Below are 27,770 nucleotides of genomic sequence, written 5' to 3'. Positions count from 1 at the left end.
TTAAAAAAAAAAAAATAAAGCAAAGGATCTTTTTGTTTCTTGATTTTCCTTGAAATTATTCACATAACTAAGCAAGAATATAGCCAGAGAGCCTGCGCAGGCCCATTATGAGGAAGGCTGAGAGCATCTGCAGCATATGAGAAGCTTTACTATAAATAATTTCCTTAATATTACATAGAATCAGAATGGTTTGGGTTGAAAAGCACCTTAAAATCATCTAGTTCCAACCCCCCTGCCATGGGCAGGTACACTTTGGTAAGAAATGTAAGGATGTTTGTTTCTATGGCTTTCTTAAGCCTTAAAGACAATGTAACAGTACTTATCCAACAGAAGATTTCCCTAAACACAAAGAGAAAGATCTCAGAAAATACATGTCAACGGTCCATAACTCACAGCAAAACTCAGCAGAATGGGGTTTACGTAACCTCATCTTCAGCATCAGTGATCAAGAGGCTTGAGCAATGAGAAAGACCCGGTCTCAAGCAGCCTGAACAGGAAAAGTTTCAGGACAAAATCATTTTTGATCACATCAAATACCATGAACCAAAATCATTGCACAGAACAAAAGCTGAAATATCTTTCTAAAAATAGAAGCCTTTTAGCTATTAAAGTCACAGAGTTTTTCCTTCACTGCTTTGCAATTACACACAAGTTAAAGGAACTTCATCTTAGTGTCACCTTCTCTTTTGCTTTAGAAAGTTCACAGCTAGAAAGGACACAAGTTCCATTATTTTTTCCTCTGGTTACTGGGATTCATTTGGAGTAGCCCTTCACCACAGTCCATGAGAGCTGTAATTTGGCAATACTACTATAAAGGAAAAGTTATTTTCATTTTCCTTTAAGTCTGGCTGTTCATCCCCTTAGAAAGGGGCAAAGACAAAAGTAAGCATGAAACAACTACTGAATTCATTTTTGTAAGTAACTGAGCTTCTTTTTTTCAACAGGAGACAGTAAAGACTTAGGCTAGTGGAATAAAGTTGTACAATAGTCTCTGCAGAAATTCTGAACATGGAAATATGATGCAAGTGAAAACATGAATCTCTAAAAAAAAAGAGAAAAAAGAAAAAGCCATGAAACACAGGCAACTGCTTTACGGCTCTGCACAAGAGGAATCATCAGTCAAGTGAAACCCTAGATCTGCACAAAACACTAGGGATAGCCAAAAAATCAATACTGAAGCTTACAGGCAACCACTGAACAAGTGACAGCAGCTGTTGGAGACCAAGTGATATTAATTATGCAGTATTTGTAATAATCTTACTATAACATATACTCAATATCTAAAATTATAGATGAATATTCACAGCATAAAATATTCATCTTCTCCAAGCCCCAAAGAGCAAACCAAATGCTGCAATGTTCAGGAATACTTCAATTTCTAACCTACCTCAAGGTAAGCACTGCCTCACTCAACCTCTACATCTACTTTTCATATTTCCTAAATGCCAAAACTACATGACAAGAAGTCCAGCATCTTCAGCATCCAAATACAGGGCTATCCTGAAGCTATACAAACAGTAAAACACTCCTGAATCTCAAGTGTTTTATGAACCTGATCATACTGGGAGTGGTTCTGCAGGCAAGCTGACAGTGGTAACAGACAAAACAACAAATATTAGTGTACATCCATCTCCTGTGCTTGACTAAACTGTGTCGGTTTTGGTTTAGGTTTTACTGTATATTTTACTAAAGGCTTAACAGAAAACAAGAAAAATGGCCTGCAAGCTTGTGTAATAGAATGATACCTGGGAGACTCTATTCATCAATGTGAGCTGATTTCATAAAGTTTCAGAGCTGCTAGGAAAAAGAATGGACTAAAAAGGCGATCACTGAAGAAAGCGAAGCAGAATGCTGGGAAGAAAACCTTAGTTCCCAGAAACCAAGAGCCAGGAATAACCCTGGCCTACCAAAGCTACCTAAACCCACAATAGCCACTGTATAATGAAACCTCATTTTTCCATGTTGCATTTTTTTTTCCTTACTTTTATACTAAACACCAAGAACAAAACAAACCTAAACCAAAATCGTCTATGGAGTTTTAAGTCAACACACATCAGCACCAGCTGCAATCCCAAAGGGAAGCCTGGTAGGTAATCAAGCCCAGTCAGGCTCTCTGGGACACATCACAGCCAGGACTACGGGCCCATCCTGAGGATGAGATTTCAACTTCAAACTAAGAGGCAGTGTTCCCAGGCACATGACAATGATCTTGCAGTCAAACACTTACCACGGAGCATCACATACTCTACACTTACAAGCAAAGCCTGTGTAAATGTCCAGAGATAGCCTGGTTCTGTAGGTAGTTCAAACTATTACCCTGGCTTCACCTGTGACAGAGCAACCTGCAAAACTGTGGTGTGAAAGACCTGAGGCTGCAAAATCCCTGTTTGAGGTTATATTTCTGTATTTTCTGGCTTACTTTAGGGTTAATACTATCTGGGTGCCTGTGCAGTGCCTACCAAAACAGAAGTATCCTGATCAGGGCCCCTGGACAGCACACTAATGTAAATACTACTAAAGCACAAATGAAACTCAATATAATCCCTCCTAGACTGACAAGAGCTGGCATCCAGAGAAACCAAGGAATGTGCAGTGTGTCGATAGCAGGGTTCATTCTGGGATACAGAATGCTGTAAATTAACATGAAAGCACATTATGTTCTCCACACATTTTTCCTGCAAAAAATGTGTACATTTAAGCGAGCCCCTATAATTCATGACATGAGAATCTGTTCTAAAGCCTTTTGTGAATCAAGTGCCCTTATCTTAAATAGTAAACTATTGTGTCTTCTTTTCTTTCTATTTAAGGCTACTAAAAAGGTTTACGTTGTGGAAGATCACTTGAGAAATCAGACCAGCGTTTTTACAGGCTTTATTCCTATTAAAGCCCTGCCTAGGAAGAGGTAGGTGATGCCAACATACTTCCAGCACTCAATGAGAAATTAAGACTGTTTACTCTGAGTGGACAACAGATTGTCTTGAAATGCAAGAAACTACTTTGTAGCCTGGGCATTTCATTGAGGAACTTGTGTTTTACCGAGTTCTTGGATCAGATCATAACTTGAAGCTACTACTACTACTCAGGAAATAACCTCAAGATCAGGGAGTTCACTGGATTTCATACTTAGATCAAATGCTGAAAACAAACATGCTGCAAGAGGAAAAAAAGGGGGGAAAAACCCAAACAAAAAAAAAACCCAACAAAAGCAACACTGCTGCTTTTGTCCATAAAACATTGCCCACTTCTTATGCTTAAGCATAGCAATGAAGTTTTGTGTTAAATATACATATATACACACACATATGCATACACGTGACCAAAAATTAAGTCCTTCAAGCTACAGGTTTCCAGTCCCATAGATCTCAGATGGCCCTTAGGAGTGCCACAGAAGCAGGTCCACTGACTGACTATCTGTTACAAAACGAGGCCTAAGGACCTGGAGTCTTGTACTGAGCTTTAGCAAGACCTAACCCTGGGCCTACACAAAGGTCGCTGCTAGACAAAAGCTCCAGCTCTGCATGCTGTTCTGAGGTGTGGATTAATACTGTACCAGTTTATAGTGGGACTAATATGTTTATAATAAAAATATGCCTGGCTGCTTGCAGAATTGTTAAATCCCATCCTCCTGTCATCCATAAATCAGTATCTTCTGCTGAAGAAACCTGGAGCTTCCCATGTGTCCTTTTCAAAATAATCCATCAAGAGCTGTTAGTCAATTCACTTTCTACATGACCTGTCCTACAACTGGTACCAAATAACTATTTTGTAAACATTAGGGTAAATGAAGACAAAGGGCAGTATGTGCTCCATCTAAAAATGTTTGGTTTAGGAAGAAACCTCTAAAACAATCTAGATTATGTTTCCTGGACCTCTTTCAAAATGCTGTTTCAGTAGTCTCAGTGAAGAGGTGATCCCAAATGCTCGGCGGGCAGCAAAAGAAGCTGCTGGCAGTCTCTGGCTCACACATTCTGGGCATGACCTCATTCTTTACTACCAGTTTTCATTTTCACTGCAGCATTTCAAAACCCAAGGCTTGACATTATTTTTGTGCATTACTCTTAATGACTGCTTCAGAAATGCAAAGAAGACAACTTCAAGTCAGAAAAGGAACTATACCTCCCTTGCAACTCGTTCTCATGCAGTGAGGAGGTAGGTGGCACACAGGGCACCATCATATATACCTTCATCTCCAAACACACGTCAAGTAGTTATGTTTATTTATGTGCTTGTTTCTCTGAATGGAAAGCCAAACCTGACAGTAGCTGGTCAGATAAGTATACAGCAATAGTGGCGCATAATCTCCCTAATAAATTTGACTTCAAAGCCAGATTTCCCAAACATAAGTAGCAGGTTTATATCTTAAACTATACAGAACCATTGAGTTATCCATACCCTAGTTACAGATTTAAAAAAGAAACAGTTAAAGTGATTTAAGATATTACTTTATCTGTAGGGGAATATCTAGCAGTCTAAATCCCAATTACCTTAAAATGGTTCTAAAAATAAGTCCATACTGGAATTACAGAGTTTTCTTGAAATACCATATTTAACATTACAACTTTTTCCCCCTATTTTATCATACCAATCATCTTGATCACATCTGAGCAATGATTATTTACCTATCCATCAAAACCAAAGTTCTCTCTTCAAACAACAGTTGTCATCAATGCATCACTGACAGTTTAGTCTCATTTTGAACCTACTGTTTAAATAAGCATTCAGTCTCTAATACCAACACATTCCCCACCCCTCCAGTTGAGAAAGATAAGATACAAGATGTAAATTAAGTAAACATCACAACAATTGCTCAAAACAAGATGCTGGAATGACAAGCTTACTCAAACTTGGCAAACATTTTGAACAACCCACCAGATCTCTTTAACATTCAGTCTGATTTATTCCAGCCTCTTGGCTCCCCCGAAAGCTAGTTCTATACATACGTTTTTGCTTTTCAAATAACACACCAGCCATCACTGAATATTGTTCTTTCCCCAGCAAGAGGCCAACACTGGACTACCATAGTATGCACTGATACGTTTTAGGAATAAGCAACCGCCGCATGCAACTAGGCCTCACAAGAGTTAAGGAAAAGAAAACTCTCCCCAAATCCTGTTCTAGGAAGTATTCTGTGCTTCACTTTACTGGAAGATTATTTGCCTCTATGCAGACTGCAGTGTGCAACCAGGAAAAATGGTTCCGATTCGAGATAGCCAAACTTCCCGCTAATCACAACTTCAGCTCGTTAAATTCCTTAGCATCTCTACAAACGTTGGGTTTCGGTCTTTGTTCATGAAGCAGTGCACAGAGACAAGCCTCGGAAAGGCCGGGACGGTACCTTGCCTGCCGCGGGGAACTGGGAGCAGGTTCCACACGAGGCCTACTGCAGAAGGGTAAAGAGGATCCCGTGCCCAAAATGAAGACCGGTTTCAGCCGTACCGGGGGAATACCTGCCCTATCAACCCTCCCACCCTCCCGGCCGCTCTGCTAATGCTCGTAAAGAGGAAACTTCGGAAGGAAACAAGAGACCACCCCCGAAGCGAAACACCCGGGAGCTCCTTCTCCCTCCACCTCCCCCCCTCCGGCAGCCCGGCCCTCGCAAAGCCGAGCCAGGCTCCTTCAGGCGCCGGCTCCCTCACAGCCAAGCAGTCACTTCGGAGAAATAGGTACCCGAAAACCCTCTCCACCGCGTCCCCCATTCCCCCCCACCCCACCCCGTCCACACCACACCGCGGACAGGCGAGGGGGAGGGGGGAGGCAGGATCACTCAGAGCCGCCTTGTCTGCTGCTTAAAAGGGACCCAGCCCAGGCCCGGCCTCCAGCTGCTCAGCAGCCACCGGAGCGGCTCCCGGGCACCTCCTCAAGCCCAGCGAGGAGCCAGCTAGGCCCCGCCGCGGCTTCCCGGGGATGGGGAGCGAGGAGCGGGCTCCTTACGCCGGCGGCAGGGTCACGTCCCCGCCCGGCCCCACACGCAGACACCCGGGGGGCAGGCGGGAAAGAGGGAAAGGTGGCGGAGGGAGGAAGGAAGGAAGGGGGGGGAGATTGGGGAAAGGCCCGGCGGGGACAGCCCCTCAGCGCACCCGCCCCAGGCCGCAAGTCGCCCGGCCCCGGTGTGGAGAGAAGGGGAAGAAGGAAGCCGCAGAGCAGGCTCTCCCTCTATGGTCACCCCGCAGAGAGGGAGAGTTAACCCCGCGCCCAGGAGGCCCGAGCCAGGCGCGAGCAGGGAAGGGAAGGCTAAGGAAGGAGATGAAGCGGGGTTATAACCCAGCCCGTGTAGAGGAGGGTACGTGGGGTCCCGGCCCGGGGCGAGGAGCGCTGGGGGGGAGGGTAGCGGGGGAGGGCGGCCGCACTTACTCTCATTTAACACCTCCAGCAGCTCGGCGCAGCTCTCACACATTGTTCATTAACAGCAGCAGCCGCCGCCGCCGCCTCCTCCGTTTCCCTGCCCTCTTCCCGCCTCCCGTGAGGGGGGAATCCTCTCCTCCAATGCCGCGCACACGGCGCTGTGACAGGGATGGAGGAGCCGCCTCTCCTCCGCTTTAAAAGCGAGCGGCCGCCTGAAGGGAGCGCTGGGCCCGCGGCGCCGGGTGCCGGAGGGGAAGCGGTGTCCTTCCCGGCGGGTGTTCCAGGTGGTTATTGGCGTTCCCCGCTGGCGCGGGACGGAGGAGTCGGCGCCATCTCCTTCGCGCCCAGCGCGGCTGAGGGGAGGAGAGGCCGGCTGAGGGCAGCTCCGATCCCGGCATCCTCGTAACACACTTTTAAAGCGCTACGGTAGCGTTTTGTGCAAAAAATTACATTTTTACCTCATAAATTTTCGACTTCGCTTTTTCTTTCCCCTTGGAGAGTGATTTATTCTCCATTATAAATGTTCAATGGCAACTACAGCACGCGAAGGCCTGGAAATAACATATTTTCATGAAAAGACGGAGTCTTACTTAAAATTAACTTTCGGTTACATAATTTACGCGGATGACAACCCGCCCTTCAGTTAACTCTGCCTTGCTCACATTGAACAAGATTTCAGACCCCTGCAAGATGAGTTTTCAGGCAAAGGGCGGTTTTCCATACAAACCCCCCACCTTCCTGCCGTCTGTTACACTTAGCCCCCTTTCCCACTTACATGGGATTGGGAATAGGAATCACATGATGGATCCTGGCACTTCCCTAGCGCTCTGGAGCTGTTTCTGTTTCGGGAGTACCACCCAGTGGTGAGTTACTGCATTATCCTGAATGCCTTCACTTCACCGCCTTGTCCATAGGATTAAGGAAACAAATCTATTAATAGCCGCAATGCAGATGCGGTACAGGTTGGTAGAAAGTAAAATAAACCCAAACTGCCAAACTAGGGAAAGGAAAAACGAACCCGGTTTGAGTTGCTCAGAGGTTGATTTAAATGGAAGAGGTATAAATGGTGGAAATGCAGTTCTGTTTCCTTAATCCCATGGGCATGTTTACACAGGCTGATCCCAGCGCTGGTGGTTGTGTGTGTAACCTAGAATCATAGAATAGTTAGGGTTGGAAAGGACCTTAAGATCATCCAGTTCCAACCCCCTGCCATGGGCAGGGACACCTCACACTAAACCATGTCACCCAAGGTCTTGTCCAACCTGGTCATCAACACTGCCAGGGATGGAGCATTCACAACCTCCCTGGGCAACCCATTCCAGGGCCTCACCACCCTAACAGGAAAGAATTTCCTCCTTACATCCAATCTAAACTTCCCCTGTTTAAGTTTTAACCCATTACCTCTTGTCCTATCACTACAGTCCCTAATAAAGAGCCCCTCCCCAGCATCCCTATAGGCCCCCTTCAGATACTGGAAGCTGCTCTGAGGTCTCCACGCAGCCTTCTCTTCTCCAGGCTGAACAGCCCCAACTTCCTCAGCCTGTCTTCATACAGGAGGTGCTTCAGTCCCCTGATCATCCTCGTGGCCTCCTCTGGACTTGTTCCAACAGTTCCATGTCCTTTTTATGTTGAGGACACCAGAACTGCACACAATGCTCCAGGTGAGGTCTCACAAGAGCAGAGCAGAGGGGCAGGATCACCTCCTTCAACCTGCTGGTTACACTCCTTTTGATGCAGCCCAGGATACGGTTGCTTTCTGGGCTGTGAGCGCACACTGAAGCCGGCTCATGTTCATTTTCTTATCAATCAGCACCCCCAAGTCCTTCTCCGCAGGGCTGCTCTGAATCTCTTCTCTGCCCAACCTGTAGCTGTTCCTGGGATTGGTCTGACAAACCTCCCACTGAAGTGCACAGAACGCTCTTCTCCTAATGATCCTCAAGGCATTGAACCCCACTGCTGTTTAAAAACAAGAGACAAGTTACTGTAAACAACAGGCCCGGTCTCAGCTACACCAACGACTGTGGAAGTCAGGGATAAACTGATCTTTCACCCAGACCTCTCGTCACTGCTTGGGTTTGGAGTACTTTCCAAAGGTAGGGTTAGCAACAAAAATAGGTATTCCAAAATAGTCCCTGCTGAAATTTCCGTTCACTGAATTAAACTAATACAGAACCACTCTGAGAGTCCACATGAAACACAAATTCCTTATCTAGCACCTTAATTCACATCATATGTTAATGCAAGGATGTTTCCAACAGGATTTCTGAGCATAACAAAGGGTATCAATACAAGAGGCACAAGACACTGCATGTCTGCTCTGCTCTCGTGAGGCCTCACTTGGAATATTGTGTGCAGTTCTGGTGTCCTCAACATAAAAAGGACATGGAACTTTGCACTGTCTTTGGTGCGTCCGAGATGAAACGATCTTTCTTCTGTATGTCAGGTTTTTCACAGCTCTCATAACTTGTCTTTGCAATATGCCACTTGCTGTTTTCTGAGTCATATCAGCCTGCATTTCCTGGAATATCCTTTACTTCCGACCATTATCAAAATTGAAGTTACTGAAGTTGGAAGCCAGAGCTGTACAAGAAGATTAGAAAGCATCTTAACTTTGTCATACCAAGATAACATAGACCCTGTATCTCCAAGAAGTCATGCTTATTCGCTTCCTTAATATCATATTACCCAGGTATTCCTGCTAGCATGGAATCATTTGCTGTATGATATGAGCTGTCTGCATCTGGAAGAAGACCGCATTTTTTGACAGACTCGTAGTTCTATAATCTGCATAATCCGATTTGAATTTGCACTTTTCTTTCCCCTTTTCCTTCCTTATGGAGCTCGCAGTTTACTTTAGAATAGAACCAAAATTAACTGCGAAAATACCTTAAAAGATAGCTTTTCTGACAAATCAGTTCTTTGATGCAATTGCAGCTCCAAACACTGGAGTCAGCACCAGGAAGGGGCTGTTTGAAGCATGGTGTCACATGCCAAGTTCAATGAATACCACAGAAGAGTGTGGGTGACCTTGAGTCACTCCTTGTGTGCAGACAGGAATGCTGCCAAATTATTTTTACTGTGCACAAGAATTTATTATTTTTCTTAATAGAGCTGAAATTGAATTTGTTTAAATTAAACGTTGGCTTCCAAGCAGAAGACAGGAGCTATAACTGGCCTGGTTGCAGTGATCATCAGCCTCATGCTTTTTCTTCTCTTGACCTTTATTCTCTCCTCATGCCATCCTTGCAAGGTTGTTTGATCCCTAGGAGGCCCTTTCCTTCCGTGGACAACGATGCTCCTCATCTGGAAATATTTGCTCTGGTAGACTGCCAGCACAGTTCTTTCAGAGGAGTGACTGGGATAAATGCAAGACCTGAGCAAAACTAAAATCCTAAATCCAAATTTAGGTGTGGATTCAGAGTATACTTTGCCAGATCAACATCCCACTGTGTCCCAGCACTGAACTGATACTGTAATCCTGGTTTTCTTTAATGTAAAGATGGAATTAACCATTACCAAAAGACAAAACCAGAATAACCCTCAGGTGGATTAGGGATTGAGGTAGCAAGACCTGTCACTGCCCCTTTGATGTACTTCATTCATCCTTTCCTAGCCTGACTCACAAGCTGTATTTTGAAGCCTTCATTTTCTATGTGAACATAGGTACTTTGTCATTTGACCTCAGAATAGTAATTGTGGAATGTGACTTAACTGAAACATTTTTTTACATTATTCACACCAACTGCTTTAGCCAGAGATTTGTCTGACATGGGATGACTGAATTATCTTCTGTTTGAACTTGCTGTTGCTCTCCTGTAGGTTACCCCCTTCCTGTCACAACGACAGCCGTGATTTACAATGAAAGGCAAAGTACCAGCAATATCAGCAGATGCTATGAGATGGGAGCTGAGACAGCTGGAAAGTAGGAATTAATATCTGCTATACAGAGAATAGTGTCAAAAAGGTCAGTTCCAGCCAGTCTAGTTCTGTTTGTGACCTCTGGTCTGGAATGATGCTGGAAATGGTTGGAGTCCATTGCCTAGGAAATCCTTAACTAAAGGAAGGCAGTCTTTGTAAAGTTACCAACAAAACTTGGCTGAAGTGCAACAGAGTAAGTTTAAATTTACACATTCCGAGTCCCAGTGCTTCACTTCCATTGCCCTATCAGCATTTTAACCCTTTTATAAGCACGTTCACTTCTAACCAGACTTTGGTATCACAGCACCCTGTGAAGACATGGCTACTTTGACTTACCCCATTAGAGAATACACTCAAAATAATTCATAGCCCTGTTTATTAGGCCAGAAATGTCATGTAATAATAGATAATGCTCAATATACCATCAAGCTACATTGAATAGTCTGCTCCTAAATCAGCTAACTCAGCATTTTGGTAGGAGAGCAGCCTGCATGCTTATAAACGTTATTACCAGCACTGGGTCTGGGAAGAATCACGCTGTACAGCCCAGTAAGCAAGACAAGCTCCAGTTTTGGAGCCATTTCAGACTGCATCCTACAGCCTGCTTCTTAAGTTGTAATCTTGGGTAGCAATTCAGTTGGAAGGCTTTTTCTTTGAGTACTTCCACAGTACTCAAAATAAAGGACTGGTGCAGAGCTGACTGTACTACCTTGAGATTCAGTGCTGCTGGTCTAACCATTCCTGTTTCCAGATGAGAGCCTGTGGATTATACCCACATTCTCAACCTCATTTTGGGATAATATCCCTCAGTTTGTTTCAATTTTCATTTTGATTACTTCTATCTATAAAGTAGTTGTCAGGTGACTGGTCATCTTATCCCTTTGATTTGAAAGCAAGGCAACAGCCACATGTCCGAGCATGAGCGAGTTCCACCATTTTAGCAAAGAGAAAGAGCGTAAACAGCTTTTTTTTTGTTGTACACTTGGTCCTCTTTTGGACTTTCTACCGGTAAAGCCTGTGGTTGCAATGTTCTTTTCCTGATGGCAAGTGTCACATTAACCCTGAAAGTAAACTGCTCACAGGTAAAAGCTTTGGGGAGAGCTAATGGCCAATTCACAAGCTAATTGCAAAGATCCGAGAAGTTCCTAAAACCGGTTCTGAAGGTTGATGCAAAACCCCTCAAGCTACATCTAATGCTGAAGAGATGCCACAAGAGAATTCTGGGCATGACTACCTGATGATCAGTATACATACAAAAGAACCAGCAGTGGCAATAAGCGGGCTGCAGTCAGCTCCCTACAGCACATACACACTCAGCAGTCACAGCAAACTATTTTCACTTCTCCCATCCTCCAACCTAAACTGGCCAATTCTTCACGAGTCTGAAGTTGCAGGCTCCATGACACACTGCAGACTTCAAGACTCTGAAAAAGACCCAAGATTGAAAAGATGTTCACAATAAAAACCCAGGCCCCCTGATGTACTTTAATGGGGGACTTGGAAAAGACTTCCCCATGCACTGCCAAGGAAAAAGTGCTGTTTAACTTTTAACTTACAAGGGCTAAATAAAAGTGACAATATAAGTGCCTTGTTTTCATCTGAATTCTGTCGTTCCCACCCCTGCTTTTCAGGTCCAAAACGTTTCTCCTCAACCCCATCCCTTCTCGGCTGTTTTCTTGTACCCACTTACAGCACAAACAAGAACTTGCAGTTAGTGAGAAAAGTGCACCAAGACCAAGAGCAGCACACAGAGCACATGCGTGTGTAGGAAATCAGTGACTTCCTCTGCTTTAAGGTGCATGCTATGTGAAATCTTATCTGAAAAATGAATCTCAACTGGAACAACCTTTTCCTAAAGGAATCAACTTTGGACAATGAAGCAGAGATCTGCTAAATCTGAAAACCTAAAGATACCTTCCGTCTCAAGAAATGCAGTGCAGAGGTGCATTCATGAAGGGCAGCCAAGGGGAGAGGTGTATTCTTTTACTCATATTTGGCACCAATATGGTTTCTAAAAGGCCATCTCCAACATTTCCATTTTGCTCCATAACATTTGGAGACAAAGCTACTAAGCAGGAGAAAGGGGAAAAGTCCAGACATACCTTCCGGCAAATGCAAATACCAGTTCCTCGCTTCAGTCAATGCCTCTACATTATAATGCATTATTTCCAGACATCTTTTCCTGATCTTTTAGACCATTAAGAAACCCACAGCTGAAGTCTTATTGCCAGTGCTAAAGACTATCAGAACTCTTAAAGCTTCCTTGAGAGATGAGCATTTCTAAAGCTTTTTTTTGCATAAATATTAGCTTTATTGGAAAATAGTTCACTTAAACCAGATTAACACACACCAAACTGTTCTAGTTTAAAAAAAAAAAAAAAGAGAAAAGGAAAAAACAAACTATCCTAAAATGCTTTGGAAAATCATCTGCTTCGGTTACAGTAGCAAACACATCATGGTAGCCTGAAACAAGTACTTGGGGTGTCTTCATCAGCTAACAGGCAATCAATTCATGTAAACACAGAAAACACCCTTAATATCTGTAGGTATGAAAGTACCTGGAGTACACGGAACTGGGGGGTGGAAAATCTGTATAGAAATAGCACAAACATTGGTATACATGTAAGTACAAGTTAGGTAGATGTTTATATGATGGTTCATGCTTTTTATCTGTATATTTTCATTTACAAAGTATGCATTAGAACTAGAACTTTCTTAACGTACATTGTATTGTCCACATTCAGGGCAACTGCACTAGAAGTATGCGCACACACACACGTCACATATCTTCAGTGGTATCCAGAGCTCTGCATAAGCTGTAGTTTTATAGCATCTGCAGAGCTCAGTGAAAGGCACCAGTTTTTAAGATAACAAGACCACAGTTAAGATTTTAGCTCTAAAAGGGAAGCAAGAACTAAGATTAACGTGGTACTAGATAATCCAAAAGTCAGCAAAATAAGGGAACAACTCTTCTCTGCATCAACCTTAAAAAATACATTTTGGATTTGTTGTTTGAGTTTAGGTCGGATTTAATTCTTCAGTAACTAACCAGACCACGAGCCTCAGAATAAGCTCAATCTTAACCCAAAGAAGTAACAAGCATAAAAGCATACGAGCATTTTTTGTTCACAACCAAATGCACTGTTAATGCCACTGCGTGTCAGAACCAATTCAGTATTAGCTCTGTGACTCACGGGATGCGATTATTCCAACGGCACACTATCAGTAATATTTTGTTTCTATTTTGGTAAGACCTCCTTACTTCTCTGCCCAGCTTTTCATAATCTGCAGGTCTATAATGCTGCACCTCAGCCTGCTCACAAACCATATAATGTCCTTTCCAGATGCGCCCTTCAGCAGTATTTCAAATACATCAAGCTGCCTATTAAAGAAGCTCCTGCCCTCACACAGAACAGAGCAATACATCAACAGGACAGGAAGACATGAACGAGTTTAAATCACGAGCTTTAAGGAGAGAAAGGAACGAGCTCTGTAGCTATCAAATTAAGAGTTTTGGTAGGCTCCAAGTCCTAGCCTTAAAGGGTTTGAGGAACCTTCTCTCCAAGGAGTAGCAACTGCCAGCTCACAACATCCGCATTGCCAACTGATCCTCACACAGGAGCAGCTGTGCTTTCTTAGTGCCAGCCAAGTAAAACAACTGGAGAGATGTTTAGTAACAGAAAGGGGCCAATACTTGACACCAGGAACATCCTGGTCACAGCTAAACTCTACGCGAACACTGCTAACTCATGCACTTCTACCTCAAACAGAATATACAGCACAAAGTTAACTACAGTATCCAAGCTTACACACACCACCTCTACAGCTGTCCAGCCTTGTTTTACAGCTCTGCGTGAACGGCTCAACCTGCCATCGTGGTGACAATCTTACGGTTGGAGGCCAAATAAGCAGATAAACTTTGGGAGAGCTTAACATCAACTGCTAGTAAACAGAGACAATACATAACAAAGACAGGGAAGCAGAGACTGCACGTAGTGTTCATACTGCTTTTTGTATCCATACTTCATAGATCTGTGAAAATCGTTTAACTACAAAACTTTAGATAGAAAAATAACTGCAGATCTCATCTACATGTGTTATTAACACATACAAGTATCAATTGTTTAGTCAAGTTACAGTGCAATACCTCTTTGGAATCAATTGCAAAGAGTCCTTGTGGAGAGAGCGCAAGAGTACCTTAATTCCTGGCATTTATAGTATGGGGTGTTTGTGGAGGTAAGTCAGAACAGCTACTGTACTTCCAAATGGAACCCAACTGAGTTGAGGTTAACTTCAAGCACAATCCTTGAGATGAGGCAAGCCAGAAGCAACAGTTAGCTAAGCCCTCAAGGAACTTCTCTTTCAGGATACAAAGCTGAAGTATGATCACAGCATTTTCATCCAAGTAAAGAATAAGCCGAAGAAAGAAAAATAAATGTAAACCAAGTTTATTTTGCTTTTAAGTAGTGTTCTTTAAGCACTACAGCATGGTAAACAATGTAAATTAGTATAAGTCATCTCAAAAGCCAGAGGTTTGGTTGTTTTTTTTTTTTATTTTATGAGTTGTTAAAAAGATGCAGCCTATTCTAACAGGATAAATATTTTAACCATTTCACTTCGAGTTAATGAAGGCTCACAAATGAGCAACACTCCTCATTGAGGAAAACAAAAAGCTGTTGTCGACAAAGCGACAGCACACACACAAAAACAAAAGAACTGTGTAAAAATAACTAACTGTACTGTGTTCCCATACTCTTTCCAAGTTGCTTTACAATGGGATGATGATATGCACATGATCTTGCTGCAAACTTGCCATACAACTTGCAAATACATGTAGCCTAGCCTTACCACTCAGTCCAAAAAGCTGCTAACTGCTCCGAACAAACGCAGCGCTATAATCCTCTGCTTAACAATGAAGTCAATCCGTTTTTACTCATTCCCTTTCCTCCTAGGCTGCAGGACAGGCTAGAAAGAAAATGATCCCGAATTAAAAACCAATACTCTTCCAGGAAAATGGTAGGATTTTTGCAATAGAGTCTTTTACAAGTTATGTTTTTTGCCTATTTTTCCCCTTAGCCACAAAATGGGCATGAAGTAATTACTTTGAAAATGCCTTAATTTTCAACTTCATGCAAATCTAAAGAAAGATGACCAAACAAAAGCTTAAACAATGGAAGGATATTTCACAGAAAATTTCTTATACAAAAAACACATAAGAAAAAGGGCCACTAGGTGACATTTTAATTTACAAATTGGCATCATTTTGGTCAACAAATATCCAAGCGCTGTTTTCTTCTATCACAACAAAGTAGCTGTACAGAAAGAAAACTGCAAAACTTGTTTTATTTTGTTTGTTTGTTTTTTTTAATCGCACATCTCCTCAGGAATTTCATGTGGATTAAGGATGCCAGGTACAGACATCTGAAGTTTATGCTTCTCCTCTTGAGCCTGCCGAAGGGCTGTTTCTCGTTCCTCCAAGAATAAGTCTGATGTGTCTTCACCTGCAAATTCCTGTGGGATCCACATAAAATCATGAGTTTATTGGCAAGTGCTTTAATGCGGAGTAATGAGCTTCCAAAATGACACAGAAAACATCTCCCCTTTGCATTCCCTGCCAGCCTATTGTCTTGTTTTGCTTTCTGTTCCTAATGTCAGAATTGATACAAAGGAGTGGAACACATCATAGGATGTTCACTCTGCATCACAGAACGGGGTGCTATAGTAACCCAGTGTTTGGAGCACACCACCATTAAAGCAGTATCATTAACAATGCTGAAATAGAATCATAGAATGGTTTGGGTTGTAAAGGGCCTCAAGATATCCAGTTCCAACCCCTTGCTATGGGCAGGGATACCTCACACTAGACCACATCACCCAAGGCTCTGTCCAACCTGGCCTTAAATACCTGGTGACTGCAGCCTCAAAACTAATGAGCAAGCTCTTTCTCAGAAACCTCCTGAATTCTACCATCTTTAGAAAACCAAAAGCATAGGATCACTTCAGCAACTTTCAAAGCGCATCCCAATCCCAAGCGGGACTGAAACAAAATCTGGTTAAAAATCAACTTTATTTCCCATTGGAGTAAAGTTCTGCAGCCATTTTAGACATACAAATTGTGTGCACTAGTAAAGCATAAGTGGTGGCATTTAATCCCAGTTTGTAAATTAAATCACACTGAGATAGACCCCATGATCGATCCACCAGTCATGCAAGCCATTTGACAAGAGTTCCCACTGAATTTTAAACAGTTGGAAAATAACTTCCATCTCCTAAAGATGTACTGAGTAAGAAACACTGCCCAAGTACTTTCCAACAATCACAGAATGCTTTGGGTTGGAAAGGACCTTGAGATCATCCAGTTCCAACCCCCTGCCATGGGCAGGGACACCTCGCACTAAACCACGTCCCCAAGGCCCTGCACCATCCACTTCATTCTTGAAGCAAACATACCTTGATTTGGACAAGGAAATCCCTTAGGTGTTCCTTGAAGGCAGGGATATCCTGGTTTAAACTGAAGAGCCCTGTTACAAACAGCTTCACCTGGGCACTAAGAGGAAACACACCAGTTAGTATGTCCAGCTGTAGGAACCCACTTGAATGTTGTAAAGAACGGTGGCAGACTTACTCTTGCAGGTGTGGAAACGCAGATTTGAGAAGGTTAGCAACATACTCCTGAATAAACATTTGGTTGTTCACTGGGTTCCCAGGGTTTAATGGAGTACTTATCTTTCCCTCTTCTACTAAGTTGAACATGTATGCAAGGATTGATGCATGCATTGTCAAACCTGAACAGATCAAAGTTATACATATGCTGTTATTACTCGTAAACAAATGTGTAACATCATTTTGGTGTACAAAAGGATTGTTTTCATCAACCAGCTCGCATCTGTGCATTCTTACCAGCAGTGTGTGAGGTGTCTGTTACAACTGAGAAGATGTGCTGCAGGATATCACAGAAGTATGTCTGATAGAAACTCTGCGCAGCCGTCTCCTCTTGTGCAACGTTCTGTAGTAGAGTATAAAGTATCTGAAGACCTGCAAAATACACATTAAACCCCTCCAAGTTACTAAGAGGACAACACTAAAACATCTGTGTGTACCTCTGCCTTTCCAAAAGGATACAAATATCCCAAGAAACTGACAGGCCTGGAACAGACAAGCATTACACACGTAAGGGCTGTTTCAGGCACTTCCTTCAGTAGCCCCCAGAGGGCCACATTTACACAGCACTCTGATTTTCTCTGCATTCTTAGATGACAAAAGCATAATGACCCAATTGCATCACTTTAGTGGTACTAGTGAAGGTGAGAGAAACCTTCCACTAAAAGAAGGGTTTTCTAACAAAGGGAGATGTTTTAATGGTTCGAATTTACATGAAAGCTTCAATTACTTTACTGGGTGAAATGCAACTGAAAGGGTTGTTTTCATCTCCCTCTCTTCCAAACACCGATACAAGGCAGCTGGCTAAAAACCAAGTGGCTTCACAGCAAGTATTTTATCCAATAGTCAGACAGTGCAGTAAGCACAATAATGTTTTTAGAATTTAGGACTTTTAAACAGCCTCCCCTATAGTTTTCCCTTGGCAAGTGTCATTCTGAAAGGCTTTTTAATTACTCAAACCTGTTAAATGAAGTGATATATCCAGCTACTCCATGGAATTTCACCCCGTGTTTCAACAGCATGCTCTCATCCAAAGGAAGAATAATCCACCTTCTTAATCTAAGGTGTTTCTCCTTACTCCCAGACTCTTCAGTTCAGCCCCTACCCCAATCATTCACTTTGCTGGGCTTTTCAGTGGTTACTTAACTGTCTTACTGGGGTACTAAGTCAAGCCCCACAGGCAGCACTACAGAGGAGCTGAACACCAGTCAGAGCTGTTGCATCACTTCAGAGAAGTTGCCATTTCAGAGAAGTGCCAACCCTCACATGGAACAGAAAGCTGAAACCATAAAGGTGTGTTCTTAACAGATGAGAGTGAAAGGGCATCCAAGCATTTCAGCCTATTAATGGTACCTGGCAAACAGCTTGAAGCTGAGACAGAAGTTATTCTTGTGCAAATGCAGTACAGATTCATGTCATTGGAATGCTCAGTTTGACTACAGAAGATGCAAGAAAACACGATTCTACCAATACTGCATACTAAACTCTTCCATTTACCTGTATCTGCAACATTTCTCATTGTATGTTTGAAAGCCCAAATGATAGAATCCAGAACGAGTTTGAACTGTGCAGGTGGAATGGCCAGGAACGCTGGGAAGCAATGAGAATTTACAGCCTGGAGTAGCAGGAAGAAGTTTGTTCTATGCTCAGGATATTCTTCAAAGTCCTAGAAGGAGGAGGGGGAGATGAAGTTACATTTCCTAAAGGTCCATCGTAAGACCTTGTGTTAAGCAGAGCACGTCAATTAACTGACACAGAACAGCATTTAAATCTAGGTGTAAAATAGCCTTAGACAAAGGCAAGATTACATTTCTCAGTGAGCTTTTTCTCCCAGTTTTCCCAACCAAAGCTTAAGACCATCTGGAGTTACACAATGCAGACTGAGCCCCCCTTTGTCAGTGCACAGCCTTCAGTGCTACTCTGTCCCCAGATAATCGGGCAGATGGTCTCAACACCAGCTAAACACCTATGCTGCTACAGGGATACAAGTGGTGGTTACACCCTATTGCAAAGCAGCACTAATTCAGCTGGTAGCACTCAGGTATTATGCAAATACATATTGCACACTATGGCATAAGAACTGCATTAGTGAGGAAATACTCAAAATGACTGATAGGACTTACAGCCATTCATTTTAAGTATTTATGAATTCTACACTGGTATTGGACTCAAGTACATTTCTGCTTCCAGAAACACAACATTCCAAGTTCCCAGAACAGAAAGATCACTCATTACTTAAATTAGAGAAATTTAAGGTAATGAGATTAAAACATCTCACTGGACAGACAACAAAACAAGTATCATGGTTTGGTCAGAGACCACGTCAAGTGCCACAAATGCACTTTGGGAGTGCAAAAAGAACAGGGAGACAATCCACAAGACACCACGTGTGGAACTGATATTCAATGAAACAAGGCACGACCCCGCCACTTAATTCCTCCAAGATGAAAGCTGTCTAAAAACTCTACCACAATCTGCCTCCCTTCACTGCAAGAAAAGGGTATCTTTCACTTACAGATGTAGCAACACAGCCAAGAGATGTACCAACAAGCCAAGAATGCTTTCCTAACACCCCATTTGCCTTCAGTTCCTAGGGAGATGCTTACCTTGTTGATCATATTTAATGTGCACTCAAAAACAGCATCAAATATCTGAGGTATTTCAGCAGTAATGTGTCCACCCAGCTTGTTGACAATGATGGCCATAGTACTGAGTACTTCAGGTTCTCTAGCAGCTGGAACATTTCTCTGGTAGTCAATGAGAACTGCATCCAACAAGGGAGGGACAAAGTTTTCAGCTACCTGATTGAAAGAGGAAGCCATGGTTGTAACAGTGCAGTTACTGAACAGTCTCCAGCACATAGCTTATTGCAAAGTTCACTGTTTAGTTACAAGTGATATTGTTCCTAACAAAGTTGAAATACACTTCCATAAACTCCCCCTTGTATCCATCCAGGCTTCCAATGGGGTTTCCTTACTCTTCCTTGATTCTCTTTAAGACTACCCAAAGCTAAAACTGAAGTACCTCAAACACAGCCCAGGCTTACCTCTGTGATCATACTTTCTCCTTTATATCTTACAGACATCCTGAAGCAATTTCTTGTGACCTGCTGATTCAGTCAACAACAGAACAAAACCCAGAGCTGTTCCTACTTCTGTCTTAGGAGTTATTTGTATAGAATGAACCTACTTACCATCTGCGGATCATTGGACCTGCTCACCCAGCCAGAAATGAGTTTTAAAGTTTCCCTTTTCACAGTCCTCATACTTCTAATCAAGGGCTGCTTTGTTACCATTTCACCTGAAAAAGTTGTGAAGCTTCAGTTATCAGGTAAGGTGTAACAAAAAGATTAACTTAGAATGATATTACGAAACACAGAATGCTTCATTTTTGTATCTTAATGACTGTTGAAGACTTTTATGTATTGAGCAAATAAAACACCTCCCCAGTGCAGCTCCACAGGTCCAAGCTGCCGTTTAGCATTACAAAACCACTACTGACAGTACCCTGCTTACAGGGCTCAAAACCAACGCTGCAACCTACTTCTCAAGTAAGGGAAACCAACACATGTCCACTGAACCACATGGACCAAGCTTACATCTGGTTCTCATTAAGTGATGGGGAGGAGAGCAATAAAGTTCCTGATTTCATCTCAGAGAATGAATCTTTCCATGTCTTTGTATGTGAAGTCTGCACTTACCCTTAAGAAGTCCTATCCATAGCTCAGTTTCTTACCCCAAAAATCAACGTAGTCTCACCCCAGTTTAATTAACTGTACAGCCATACAACCATTACAGTACATGCACAGGAAAACCTGCAGCCAGGGAAAGGGTAGGATCACTTGCTGGCATCAGAGCCATCTCTGGCAAGGTAGAGCCAGCTGTAAAAACAGGCTCCAAGGCACCAGTCACAAATCACAGGTAGCACATCAGGACTTCTGCCCTAGCAACTGCTTCCTAAACCTTTCTGCTTCCAACAAGGATAAATCCTGGCCATCAGAGCTGCAGATCCAGAAGGTATTGATGTCTCAGCCAGCTTTATTCAGAGCTCTGAGAAGCCACTTCAAGGTAAACCAGCTGCTCAGTTACCACGTGTTACTGAACACCTACATCTCCTAACATCATTGTCTGCACTGGCAAGAATGACCAATACACAACTCAGCAACCAACTCATTTAGTCTTGTAATGAACTACGACAGAAGCACATTGCACCGAGATAGCACAGGCCCTACTTTCTCTAGTAATAACAGGCTGGGCAATTGATGATTCCTTCTGCAAGCCTGGTTTATTGTGGCTTTCAGGCATCCTCACTACAGTTACACTGCCATAATAAAGCTATTTCATAGCACAGTATCGTACCAAAACTCTGCCAACATCTTTTGAATGAGATTCTATTTAAAGATAGTCTTTTAATAGTCAAAATCAGAGTAAGCTAAAAGAACACATGCTACAACTCTCCCAGCAAGGCGCCTATTAATTCTAAGCATCTCCGGTGGTTTACATCTTTCCTAAGCTCTCATTTACAGGTGCTTCTCCTTTCCAAAATCAGTTCTTTATTGCAACGAAAGATCTGGTTAACAAAAACCCCAGTCTAACGTTGTCCATTTGCCCAAACAACACAGCAAACACAGGAACATTAAATGAACACAGCAACATCAGCCTGACTGGAATGTACTGAGACCTGTGACACACACCCAGCTAGCCCCCACTTCCAGGAAGAACACGGAATTTCTTACCATTAGCCTGAATAGCTGCAGAAATATTTTCACTTAGGCACTTGTACACATTCAGCATATCTAAATAAATTCTCCCAAGCTGAATCACAAAGGGGTGGCCAACTGCTTTACACGCTCTGACGTTGGTCTTCAGGATGCTACCGAGCTGCTTCACTGTTTCCGGATCCTTTAGAATATCAACATTCTGGTACAAACAGAAAGTCCATGTTGTTTAGGGAGTAAAACCACCCTTAGCTTTCAACATAAAAGTGTCATGTTTAAGGCATTTACCTTACACACCGCATTAAAGAATGTGTCACTGTAGTTTACAGACTACATATAACTGTTTGACTTCAATGGCACTTGCCACTACCTCAGAGTCATGACAAAGCTTCAGTTCACTTAATTCTGCCCTTCTGCAGAGGTCTTTCTGCTGCAGTGGTACATGCACTACTCTAGTCAAAAAGGCAGGATAAAGCAGGTAGAAACAGGCAGCAGTGGCCCAAAGGAAAGGGGATATGTTCCTGTTTTAAGTTGGAGGCCAGAGTAAGAAACGGAATTCAAGCTTTCTTAAGGTCTGGGATCAGATTAACTCCCAATGGAGTGTTCTCTTGTGCAGTACAGGACTGTTGGTCTTTCAGTATGTGGAGAAAAGACTGAAAGAAATGGAAATTAAAAGCACGAAAGATGTACTTTCAGAGAACAACTGAAGAGCAAGGAGGAAGACTGAACTCTGTTCTTAGCATTTTAACTTCTCCGCTATTCAGAAAACCCACTTCTAAATCAGATAATAGGGAGCCTTGGAAAAAAACTACTGAAGCATTCGTTACAGTATCAGAGCACTGCCCTTTAAATCAGATTAAAACCAGTATTTGTTTTGTCATAGAATCATGGACCTTATGATCAAGTTCCAACCCCCCTGCCATGGGCAGGGACACCTCACACTAAACCATGTCACCCAAGGCTCTGTCCAACCTGGCCTTGAACACTGCCAGGGATGGAGCATTCACAACTTCCCTGGGCAACCCATTCCAGTGCCTCACCACCCTAACAGGAAAGAACTTCTTCCTTATATCCAATCTAAACTTCCCCTGTTTAAGTTTTAACCCGTTACCCCTTGTCCTATCACTACAGTCCCTAATGAAGAGTCCCTTCCTAGCATCCCTGTGGGCCCCCTTCAGATACTGGAAGGCTGCTATGAGGTCACTTAAATCTCTTCTCTCAAAAGAACACCTTTATTGTCACGGCAATCACTGCCATCACTATTACACCCACCATGTACACTTTATGTCATGCCATGTGAAAAATAAACCCAGGGCAAGCGAACATAGAATACACTTAAAATTTATGAGCTTACTTTTGTTGCCTGTTGGATTATGCTGTCCCATACTTGATTAGGCAGCAACATGTATTTTTCTATCAGATGCTCCTGCACAGTCTGGTCTGTCTGTGCCCCAATCATGTATCCTACCGCTTCATAGAATGTATGCACCTGATCGGAACAACAGGAAATCAAACAGGAAGGTTAAAAATGAGCAAGGAAACTTTACACTATTCTGAAGATAGAGTGAAGGCTGAAAGTGGGTTTCACTGCCTGAATGTTTTTCCCCCTCTTAAGATCCTTCTCCATTCTTTCCTTACTTTCATCATGCATAAACCAAACCTCCATCCCCTTCCTTTCAAATGCCACTATGTACGTTCCAGAGTACTTCATTTTGCTATCATATCCTGAAGTGAGGAAGCTCACACATATCCCACTTAAGTATTCCCAGACAGGTTTATACTGTGGACTGGATTACATCACTCCTTTAAGTACCTTCTTCCAGATGTCAGATCCACTCTGCCCAAAGTACACTATTGCGACATCTGTGCGTGCCACACTGTGCACCACACTCTCACGCCATGAGATGTGCCAGGCACTTATGGGATTGCTGCCCAAATAGCTATAGGTGTTATAGGTATTGCTCTTTCCTGAAGTAGAACCATGAGATACAGCGTCTCATTTCTTTGCTGAAACATTCCAGAAATCAAAATTCCAACTAAACACACTCCAATTCTCCTTTCAAGCTTTCCAACCAAGATCTCAGTGATGCAACCTGATCATGCTATTGACACCAGAACACTGGCGCTAACAAAAACCTAACGCATACAATTCAAGCCTTGAAAATCACTACTACATTTCAATATGAAGTAATTCTGATTGGTGTTTAGAACGACCCACAAAGCTGAATGAAACGTACCTGCTGTGGCTGAAGGTCACAGATGATTGTATTAATATTGTTCAAGATTTCATCAATAAATGGCATCACCTCTCCCACTTGGACCTGAACAAAATGCCGGCGGCATTTCTGTGCTATCTTTATGAAGGTATCACAAGCCATGTCCTGGACACCATCGTGGGTTTCTGGATGAAAACAAGGCAGTTATTGCTTTGTACTTTGTATTCCCCCCCCCGCCGTGCATGTCCCTATATAGGCACTTATTATCACTCTTTAATTAAACCCAGCTACTTACCATGCATGAACTCAAACAGCTTGTTGACCACTGTCTTCAGGAACTTCCAGTGAGCTCTCAGAAACCGTGGGTATTGACCTACTATGTACATTATGTTGGATGCAATAATGGCTTTGTTGTCTTTTCCTCGCTTTTGTTCACAGAGTCCCAGGAGATCCTATAACAAAGCACATTCTTAGGTTCCTCTCCCAAGTCTGTCCAGTTCAATTTAAAGCACTACAAGTATAAAATCCCACAAGAAGTTATATTAAAGGAAAGGGGGTGCCATAATCAAGGTCCAAGTCCAAATAAATAAAGAACGGATTAAGTCTGGGGTGAAGTTTCAGCCAAACCAGGAACACCCTGGAATGGATTCAGCTAGGGAATCTCCATATTGAAACAGAACTAAGGATTTCTGCAAGGGGGACTTCCACAGCCTCACAGTACGGAATAGTGCAGCTGATATCAATATGAACTCCACATCAAATAGAAGAAGTTAAAGTAAATCTTCCGCATGAACTTGGACGACTTCTTCAAGTAAGGGCCTTTCCTCTTGTAAAATTGTTTTGCTCCTGCACTCTTTCCATGCACGTATTTACCAAAACCTTAGTTTGATCATGAACATAAGGAAAACCAAGTACCAGGGTGCAGGCTAGTTCGCAAATGTGGGTTATTTTCCTTTGTTTCATCATTTCTGTATCCTCCAAGAAAAACATTTCCCCATCAACTCCATTTTATCCCCAACATTTTCACTGCAAAAAGACTATTTAGAATAATTCCTTGTTCGTGGCCAATGAATTCATCAGGATATAAGATTTCCTATTAGTTTATTCCTCTCAACTCGCTGGCCACACAAGATATCTTGCTAAGAACATAGAGCAGTGTTTGTGTAACCTTAGCTTTGTTTTGCACCACAGTACCTTAATTACTGTAACAAGGAATCTTTTTTCATCTTCTTCATGCATTGCACCACTGATGGAGCCTATAGCCCAACAGAGGGTATTCAAATTCTTCCACGACCATTCTGTTCCGTTCACTTGATTGTGAAGCTTTTCAGTCATAATTCGTTCTGTGTCTGCATAATCCAGATGTGTAAGGTAAACTGGAAGACAGCAAGGTTGAATATGCACGTTTTAAAGCTTCAACCTGGATCACAGCTCCATAGGCAAAGTTACGCTTGTTTTAAGACAACCAAATTGTTAGGCAAGGGCAATGCTTCTTGCCTGAACTCACAACCAAATGAGCTAAAAAGCAGTTACAAACTGGTTAAAACTGTATTTTAAAGACAGTAAGTTTTATTAAGAGCTTACTTTTGTTCCAAGAGGTATCAGGAAAACACCATTACAAGTGATGTGAAGAGTCTAAAGCAATGCATGTCTCACTTAGCAACTTAACTCATTGGGCTGGTAGGCTGAATTATTAACCAAAGACATACATAGCGATGGTCTACAGGGAATACGGGATTGGCTGCCTATGGGGGCCATGTGTAAGTCAGTCAATTTTCTTTCACTCCTTATTTCAGTGTCATTAAGTCTGCTGGTTGCAATAACCACCACTGCAATGGAGATGGTACTCCTGAACGAGTCTAGATGGGAAGATTCAAGTATCACAACACAAACACTTGCATCAGCCTCTAGCAGGATTAGTGTCTCTAATATCATATCTGAAATTCCAGCCAGTCAAAAGCAATTTAAGGCCAGATTCAGATATAGGTTTTTACTGTGCCACAGTACACAGCTTCCACCATATTCTTGCTTTTAAATAAGTCTTAAAGGAAATACACTATAAGAAATAGTTAACACCAGAAATCAGACACCAGCTAAATCTGCACTTCCACATAAATCACCCAATATCTGGAAATAGGACTAAGACTCAGGACACAGTAATTTTAATACAATAAATTAAACAGGTTATAAAACAATTCTTTATGTTCCATGTGAAAAGGTATGAGAACAATTCCTTAAAGCTGGCTGTACCTACATCTCCAGTAAAAAGTGAGAATAAGTTTCCATAAACACTTGGCATCACACAACCTCCCCTCAACTCCTAGTTCAGAAACCTGTTACTAACACCCAAGGCTCTCCCTTAAAGCACATGCACTTCATAGAAGAATATTCAGTACTGAAGACTTGATGTCCTAAATATGCGACTCCCTCACTTATCACTACAGTACATAGGGACAGTGAATGCAAAGATCAGCCACAGCTGAACATAAGACTCCTAAACATAGCAGCACACTAGTATACACACACTAAATATAAAACATGCTTGCTATATTAAATGCTATAAAAATAGTGGTTCTGGTGTTCTTCAGTGTGCTCACAGCTTTCCATTTTTCATTCCTACAGGAGCTATAATTAACTGCAGCTTCTGCACTGTCAAGCAAGGTCATTACAAGACCTCAGCACTAACTCTGGAATAGACCCTGGAAGCTTTAGTTCAGGCTGGAATTTTGTGTTGAGTTTAAGAAAGCTATAAAAAGATGTTGAAGCATTCATAAGACCTATTGAAGGAGGAACCATTTTTGCTGAGGTGCACTTGGTCTGCACCAGACAACTACAGTAATAACCAGCAAGTCCACTGCAGAAGAATCCTTCCACTTTAACAGCTTTCTGAAGTTCCACTGGATCTGAAACATCCTGATAAGGAACTACCAAAAGCTGATTTGAAAGGGTAAAAGCAGGGGACAAAAACTAAGCAGTGTATCACTACTTAACCAAGTTATACAACGCTACATGCTTAAAGTAGAACCCCAAACCCCTCCAAGTCTATGCACTACTCCTCACTGATACACTTCTTACACACCCAGCGAATCAGACCCTAAGCTAACATTCTGTAACATGCACCTGCACAGACCTAGAGCACAGGAACGCCAGCCAGGAAACTTACCCAATGTTTCTCTCATATTTTTATACAAGTTTATGGAATCTGTATCCTTCATGAATTCTCGTACTACTTCCCCTTGATCATTTTCCACAACTAGGACTTCTTCAGGCTTAGCCATGCGGCTCACCATTAGCAATCGAACCTGTGCGGTGTAAAGGAAAGGTAAAATGGAATCAAATCTAACATGGAAATGCACCCAGAGCTCCACAGACATTGTCAGAACACTCTGGTCAGGCAGCCTGACCCGTATAAAGGGTATATACGGCACCTCATGACATTAGCTCCCATTAAGATTCAACAGACCCACGTTAACTGAAAAGCTGTTAAGAACAGAGCCTGCCGATTTCTCTCTGCCCATGAACAAGATGAGTAGGTAAAGAAACCTAACCTATGAAACATGCTTTCTAGAGATTCTAAATAGTGCATTAGGGATCTTTTTGAAGACCACTTTTTCCACACATACACTTTTTTCCTCTAACATTCCAACCTTTATATATTTAAAGAAACAGTTTAAGATGGGTTTGTTTCTCTTTTAAATTACATCTTGTATTTTTATAATAAATATCTTAAACTAAGCCACCACATTAATACTGACGGCTGTCATCTCCATGTATATTTGCACATGAAGTGACTAGAGTTGAATCAATTACCAGCTACTCAAAGCAAGTTTTCTTGTGTCACTCCGTTCATGAAGCAAAGTCTCCAATGCAGGAACACTACCCTAAACCTTTCCAGTTCCTTTACTTAAGCATGGATT

At 42.4% G+C, this 27,770-nt stretch overlaps 2 protein-coding genes across 14 annotated transcripts in view; both read right to left on the bottom strand.

Moving 5' to 3' along the window:
- The window catches only part of USP34 (ubiquitin specific peptidase 34), a 136,194-nt gene extending 129,761 nt beyond the window's left edge, over positions 1–6,433 (bottom strand). For all 11 annotated transcript variants that reach the window (XR_008971719.1, XM_057405735.1, XM_057405741.1 and 8 more), the window contains exon 1: positions 6,352–6,433. Coding sequence is in view for 10 of the 11 variants with exons in the window: in XM_057405735.1 (XP_057261718.1) it covers positions 6,352–6,394 (43 nt within the window). In the remaining variant the exon portion in view is untranslated. The remainder of the gene's footprint in view (positions 1–6,351) is intronic.
- Positions 6,434–14,692: 8,259 nt separating this feature from the next.
- Positions 14,693–27,770, bottom strand: part of XPO1 (exportin 1) — a 38,790-nt gene continuing 25,712 nt past the window's right edge. For all 3 annotated transcript variants that reach the window (XM_057405747.1, XM_057405746.1, XM_057405748.1), the window contains 13 exons: positions 27,017–27,155; positions 25,048–25,229; positions 24,149–24,305; positions 23,875–24,038; positions 22,992–23,126; positions 21,656–21,839; positions 20,114–20,220; positions 19,527–19,721; positions 18,418–18,586; positions 17,161–17,295; positions 16,886–17,045; positions 16,711–16,807; positions 14,693–15,771 (listed from right to left, as the gene is read on the bottom strand). In XM_057405747.1, the coding sequence (XP_057261730.1) occupies positions 15,625–15,771; positions 16,711–16,807; positions 16,886–17,045; positions 17,161–17,295; positions 18,418–18,586; positions 19,527–19,721; positions 20,114–20,220; positions 21,656–21,839; positions 22,992–23,126; positions 23,875–24,038; positions 24,149–24,305; positions 25,048–25,229; positions 27,017–27,155 (1,971 nt within the window). In that variant the 3' untranslated portion in view covers positions 14,693–15,624. The remainder of the gene's footprint in view (positions 15,772–16,710; positions 16,808–16,885; positions 17,046–17,160; positions 17,296–18,417; positions 18,587–19,526; positions 19,722–20,113; positions 20,221–21,655; positions 21,840–22,991; positions 23,127–23,874; positions 24,039–24,148; positions 24,306–25,047; positions 25,230–27,016; positions 27,156–27,770) is intronic.

The sequence above is a fragment of the Pezoporus wallicus genome, unplaced genomic scaffold (genome assembly GCF_028554395.1).
Source record: "Pezoporus wallicus isolate ANWC-B61680 ecotype Strahan unplaced genomic scaffold, APGP_CSIRO_Pwel_v1 contig_6714, whole genome shotgun sequence".
NCBI classification, from domain to species: domain Eukaryota; kingdom Metazoa; phylum Chordata; class Aves; order Psittaciformes; family Psittacidae; genus Pezoporus; species Pezoporus wallicus.
Note: the sequence above shows the minus strand (reverse complement) of the source record. Positions and strands in the feature narration are given on the sequence as shown.